The following is a 7170-nucleotide window of genomic DNA, read 5'->3' on the forward strand; positions in this document are numbered from 1 at the left end:
GAATGTTGAGGAGTAGAACATGACGTACGTGCTTAACCTCTGCAGTCTCATGTTTCAAATGTTTTACTTTTCTTTACTTTTTTCTCTTGAGTCAATGTGATCCCAAAAGTACCACTGGTGAGTTGAAGTTGAATCGGAGCATTCTTTACTTCTTGTTATTAAATGCCAATTACGTGCCCACTGATTTAGAAAATCTGCATTAGTAATACCTGATTTTTACCTTTCCTCTGTTAAAATAACATCCTCATATCGTTGTGATGTCATTTAACCTGTTAATACGATGCAATTCATTCTAGAAATCACGTGTTTGTGAACACTGGCGCCAAACTCTGTATGACGAGAATATTTCCTGTAGGCAGGATGTAGGCTACATATTTATTTAGTAGAGACTGAAGGTAAACTGCCATTCACCCTGAACATTTGGACATCATGGCAAAAGAAGGTGAGTGATTTTTAACTGTAATTTCATCTACACAGTGATTTTAACTCTATTTTTATATATTTAAATTGACTGCATTTATTTAAAGTTGAAGAAGTTGAAACTCAAAGCAAAACTGCAGTGAAACTAATTGGATACGTCTGAAATATGTCTAATTTACTGGGCTGTTTTGTTTTTTTGTTTTTCTTTACATATATACACGATGCAAGACAGATCAACATAGTGACAATACATGTACAGCAGCGACAAGGGGTGATGAGGCACACCAAGACAAATAAAGACATAACATGGTTTATAGACGTAACAGCTTTTTACAATTGCGTGTGATATTTCTGTCATTTTGGAGAGTGTAAGGTGGAGACAGCAGAGGAAGAGGAAAGTACAAGCTCTAGTCATTTGTAAATGAGAAAATAAGGTACAGAGAATATAGATGGAGGGGGAGAATAAATCAAAGTAAAATGAATTAGGTGTTGTGATCGGTGAAGGCCAGTTGTCATGCTCAGCTGTTGCCTGATCCTGAGGAGGCAGAGTCAGGTGTGCCACTAGCCCCTTCAGAGCAACTCTCTGAACTGGTCAGGACGGGTCTGCTCTCTGCTGGGTGGTGTATCTCAAACTGGCTGTGGCTGTCCGTGGTTTAAGGTGGTCATGTGCTTTTTAGTTCAGGTTCATACAATGTACTAAATGTCTAAGCCAGTGGGTCCCAAACTGTGGCCTGTGACCATAGTCTGAGAAGCACTGTCTTAATTCATAAGGTCCCACAGTCCCTCGCAACAACACCGTTAAAGGAGTACATTAAATACAGAGGTGACCTGTGGTGCTTACTTAAACTTTATTATCAAACATTGGCCAATGTAGATGAATATTAGTTTGTTTTAAAATATTGTATAGGGTATAAGTGTTAATAGCCTACATATTTTCAGTGAAGAAGAAAAATATTATAAACATTCAATTGATTTTTTTTTTTTTTTTCCAAGAGAGAGAGTCAACATCCACGTCTTTGTCCTTCTTTAGGCTTGTCCTGTAGAGCTTGAACAGTGGGTCTGGTTTTATACCTGGTTTAGGCCAAGTTTAGATTTACTATAGTCCTGTTTAGACCTGTGCAGAAAATACACCTTGTCATTCATGCCACAGACAAAGAATCAGAAGTGCTTTACACAAAATGGGGGGTGAGTTTATAAAGTATTAATAGTAGTCAGTAATATACCCTAACTACAGTGATTACAGTAGAAATTTAAAACAGCCTCTCAAATACTTATTCCAAAGAAAAAGTAGGCTTTACTCTAATTAAATCATGTACAATTCCTACGCAATAAAAAGACACATGATTTTTTTTTTTTTTTTTTTGACTGTCTGACATGAAATCAGACTAAACTTTACCTGCTTTAGATCAATTAGGATTAACAAAATTATTTCGATTTGCTAAATGCCAGAATAATGAGAGAAGGATTTTTAAAGGTTTTTCCGTACTTTCTTCAAAGTCATGAGTTTACATACATTTCATTAGTGTTTGGTACGATTGCCTTTAAACTATATGACTCGGGTCAAATGATTCGGATGTCTTTCCACAAGCTTCTCACAATAGTTGGCTCAATTACACCAAATCTGTCTGGAGGAGCCAAAATTTCTGCCAAGTTTGTGGGCCACCTTGCTCTACATTCCTTTTCAGATCTGACCATAGATTTTCAGTAAAATTGAGATCAGGGCTTTGTGGTTGCCACTCCAAAACACTCACTTTGTTATCCTTAAGCCACTTTGTCACCAGTTTGGCAGTATACTTCAGGTCATTGTCCATTTGGAAGACACATTGGCACCCAAGCTTTAACTTCCTGGCTGATGTCTTGATGTTGCTTCAGTATTTCCACATAATATTCTTTCCTCATGATGCCATCTATTTTGTGAAGTGCACCAGTCCCTCCTGCAGCAAAACAACCCCACAACATGATGCTGTATTGCCCCGTATTTCACAGCTGGGGTGGTGTTCTCAGGCTGCAAGCTTACTCCTTTTTCTTCCAAACATAACGATGCTCATTATGTTGAAACACTTCAATTTTAGTTTGGTCAGACCACAGGACATGTCTCCAAAAGTTAAGTCTTTGTCCTTGTGTGCATTTGCAAACTGTAATTTGGCTTGTTTATGTTTTTCTTTTAGAGTAAGGGCTTCTTCCTGTGTTCTTTCAGCCCATGTCGGTACAGTCCTCGTTTCACTGTGGATAATGACAGGCTTTTACCAACTTCAGCCAGCACCTGCAAAAGATCTTTTGCTTTTGTTTTTGGGTTGATCTGCACATTTCAGACCAAAGCACGTTTATCTCTGGGACACAGAGCCCGTCTCCTTCCTGAGTGGTATGATGTCTGGACATTCCCATTGTCTTTATACTTGTGTATAATTGTTTGAACAGATGAACATGGCACCTTCAGGCATCTGGAAATTGCACCAGACTTGGATGAACCAGACTTGTGCAAGTCCACAATTCTCTTCCTGATTTGTTTGTGTAACATCATGGGAAAGTCAAACAACATCAGCAAAGAAGCAGTGTGTTTCAGGTGTCCCTTCAGATACTACATACATGTCCATTCACACAAACAGTGGCTCCCTCTTTTCTGCATCACTCAAGGAAAAACTAAAACTAAAACACAACTGTGTGTCTCTAACTCAAATGTTGTCAATAAACCAATCAGAAGCTTCTAAAGACATGACTTCATCATCTGGGTTTTCCCAAATTGTATGTAAACCTTTGACTTTGAAGTAATGAAAAATTATCTTTAAAAGTCCTTCTCATTATTCTGGTATTTAGCAACTAAATCATTTTGGTAATCCTAATTAACCTAAACAGGAAAAGTTTAGTCTGGTTTCATGTCAGTGAGGAAAAAAGCGAATGTGTCTTTTTATATAGTGTATGTAAACTTCTGGTTTCAGCTCGGCCCTTGGGCTAATTCTGGCATATTTACATGCAAATGTTTATTAATGTGCATTGTCCCTGAAATAAATAAATAAATAAACTGTAAATATATTATAATGAAATTAAATGATGAACTGGATAATAATAATAACTATAATGATATTGTATAATAGGCTAAATAATGATTTGGATTTAACAAAAGTCACAGAACCCTCAGTATCACCAACTACTCAAAATGAAGTAGTCATACTCATATAACATACTAATATAACATGTCACATATGTAAATAGTGGTATTGGTGCAATGATTATGTTTAGTTATTGGCTAAACTGACAAAAACCTGAATACATGTTCTGGTTGTGTGAAGAGTCTTTAAAAACCTTTTGGTGTGATACAAAAGAAGTAGTAGACAGATCTTACTATACTTTCATAAGGAGAAAGTGAAGAAGAAAGGTGGAGGCTGGTGGGACGGTCTGGCCATTTGCTCTTTTTGCAAACCGACTAAAATTATACCTGGCTTAGCCCAAGTTTAGATTTGCAGTATCCATTAAGACTCACTGGTGCTATTTTAAAGAGGGGGTATTGCACTTCTATGGGGTATTAGTTGTCACCATGTAACATATTTAGATCACAGTTACCTTTTATTGTTTTAATGCTATAAAACCACTTTAGACATGTTTTTGGGTGCTAGTGACAAAACCCATGTCCTTAGGCAAGACACTTACATGCCACTTTCATACTAGACAATGTGGGTTGAGTGTTGGTGATGGTCAGAGGAGCTGATGGCACAGATTGGTAGCCTCATGTCCATCAGTTTGCCCTGAGGCAGGTGGGGCTGCAATAGTAACTTAACAGTGTGGAGTGAATGATAAAACTGTATAAAATAACTTGGACAGTCTGGAAAAGTAAGATACAAGATAGTGGATTAGGCCACTGTATTAAAAACGCTTTTTTAAATTAAATATGTGAAAACTGAACCTTTTTCCCAAATCCTTTTTTAGAAACGAGGAGGATCGTGATTTTAGGAAGAACTGGATCAGGAAAAAGCAACATGGGAAATACAATTTTGGGAGAAAGCAAGTTTCAGGTCAACTCTTCTTCAAACTCTGGGACAAAAACCTGTCAGGTTTTCACCCAAAATGTCTGTGGAAGAAAAGTTCACCTGATCGATACACCAGGTTTATTTGACACAGACCCAGAGAGCAGCGACCTGAGCCCTGAGATCCTGAAGTGTATAGAGAAATGTGCCCCTGGACCTCACGCTTTTCTGCTGGTGCTCAAAGTGGAGAAGTTCACCAAACAGGAGCAGGATGTGGTGGATCTGATACTCCAGTACTTCTCTGAGGAGGCTCTCAAATACACCACAGTTGTCTTCACTCACGGTGACCAACTAGACAAGGGGGTTACTATAAAAGAATGGGCCAAAGATAATGCAGCCCTGAGCAAGCTGATTCAGAAATGTGGAGGTCGATGTCATGTGTTTGATAATAAATACTGGAACAACAGTCACGACCCATACAGGAACAACCAGCACCAGGTCAGGGAGCTGCTCAAGACCATCGACCAAACTGTGCAGAAGAACGAAGGAACATGCTACACCAATGAAATGCTGAAAAAGGCTACAGCTAATAAAAGTTTCCTTGTTCCACTTGCAGGTGTTTCCACAGGCATCCTGTTAGGAGCTTTACTGGGCATACCTGTTATGGTGATGGTGATTCTTAATCCTGCTTTAGGAACCGTACTTGGAGGAAGGTCTACACTAACCACTGGTGCTGTCGTGGGGGGTGCTGTGGCTGTTGGGGGTGCAGCGTATGGAGGATACAGAGGATATAAACTAGCTGAACAGGCAGAAACCCCAAAAGAAGCAGCAGAGGCAGTGTGGGAAGAAGCTAAAGCGCTTCTTTTAATGTTGGCATGTTTATATAAGAAGTTTGATTGAAAAACACATTTGTTCTATAAATCTTGCTCACTCCATGAAGCACTGACTAGTGAAGAAGCTCTCCACATGTATTTAATCATCACTGTATCGCACAGTGTTATTTCAAAGTCTGCAGTGTCATTTTAGAGGAGACGACAATGATGAAAAAATATTTTAAAGCATAACTCTTAAGGATGTGTGTTGTAAGCACCTTGTACCTGGCTGTTATTATATGCAGATGTGATTTCCTCTGAAAATAAATGTACTATGAGCAGATATGTCAATGTTTTTATTTCCATGCCTGTTACAGAAAGTCTGAAAAGGCCTTTAGACAAATCAGAGAATCTGACAAAGTTCAAGTCAACTGCAGTCATTCTATATTTCACTGGATAAATGAGGTCGCTCTTATTCTCTATAAACCTACATGTCCCAGACTCCACACAGACCCAGGACAGTCCAGGATTTGAACCTGTGACCTCTCACAACCAGGGGTTTAGAAGAAAGATCACTAGGTTAGCCAATACAAGAGAAACTATAATAATAACACTTTTTAAAATATTTTCTACACAAGCTAACTGACAAATACACTGTAACATAATACCCATTTAAATATAAGACCTGCAATGTACTTAATTCAAACCAGTAAATATCTGAATACATGCTCTGTGTTTGAGGTGATCATTGAGAATGTCTCATTTTAGCCACAAATAAACTGGGTTCTCTATATATTTCTGTCAAATTACTTTCATAACAGTAGTTTATTACCAATTCTGTTTTCAATACATGAGGAACTAGCTGTATTACATTGCATGGAAGTAGTTCTTACAAAGTCCAATAGTTTGAGCATTTATATTGTATGACTACACTGCCATCTGCTGGTCATAGGAGATTAGTAACTTATTAGTTAGTTTCTAATTTGTATTTTTTTTTAATACTCTTGATTACATATGGAGAGTTCACAAAAACACATAAGTGCCATTTGAAAAAGTCATCAGAGGCTTATAGTTTACTTTAGTATAGTAATATTTTCAAAAAACAAATATATTTGACTGCTATCATACTGTAACTCCCTCCCTTCTTGATAAAATCCACTTTACATTATTATCATTGCTAATATCTGTAGAAGATGGAAACTAAAAGAAAAACACTTTTTGGGAATGTTTCAAAACAAAGATATATGTTTTTGCTATTGAACTCCTCTTACACATTACGAACATGAGAATAAAAACACTTGGTCAAATTTAGTTTTAAATCTTATATAATTCTTTATTTCGAAGTCTTTGTCTTGAACATACACGCCCATAGTACAGGAACATTACAGAGGTCTGTTAAACACTACACAGTTTAGAGGAGGAACACTGCACCTTTAGTTTAAGCCTGTGTTGGTTCATGTGCTCGGCCTTCTCCTCCTCCTCATATACAAACCACAGTCTTTATATGGGCACAGTGACAGTCCACGATACACCATGTTAAGGAAACATTCAGCCATTTTGTCAGTCACCCTCTGCTCCATCTGTCACCACAAAACATTAGTCCATGCATACATAGGTTTAGTGTACTGTTTGTATATATGGTAAAAAATATATAGCCTTTAGAATAAATACTTCATATAATCGTTTTAGAGCAAGACAATACTCATTATAATTTCACAATACGATATGTACAAGTATTTGGCGGCATTTACAACAGTTAGGAGAATATCTTTAACCCGAATGTGAACCAGACTGGATTTCAGGTCTTTGGTCGTGATCCAAAATCTTAAAGGTGTACTATGTAACTTTTCTGATGTCTGTCATTTGCTTTTCCCCATGGAGATGTTATTGCGTTAGCTAAAATGTCCCACAATATATCATTAAACATCTTATTTACATTTATTCAATTGTGTGAGCGGGGTTGCCTCTTCACAGATCTG

At 37.6% G+C, this 7170-nt stretch overlaps 1 protein-coding gene across 1 annotated transcript; it reads left to right on the plus strand.

Moving 5' to 3' along the window:
• Positions 1–429: 429 nt before the first annotated feature.
• LOC117369852 (GTPase IMAP family member 7-like) lies at positions 430–5416 on the plus strand. Its single transcript, XM_055221540.1, has 2 exons — positions 430–442; positions 4342–5416. The coding sequence occupies exons 1-2, from the start codon at positions 430–432 to the stop codon at positions 5277–5279; spliced, it is 951 nt and encodes a 316-aa protein (XP_055077515.1). The 3' UTR covers positions 5280–5416.
• The last annotated feature ends 1754 nt before the right edge of the window (positions 5417–7170 follow it).

This window comes from Periophthalmus magnuspinnatus, chromosome 4, assembly GCF_009829125.3.
Source record: "Periophthalmus magnuspinnatus isolate fPerMag1 chromosome 4, fPerMag1.2.pri, whole genome shotgun sequence".
NCBI lineage: Eukaryota > Metazoa > Chordata > Actinopteri > Gobiiformes > Gobiidae > Periophthalmus > Periophthalmus magnuspinnatus.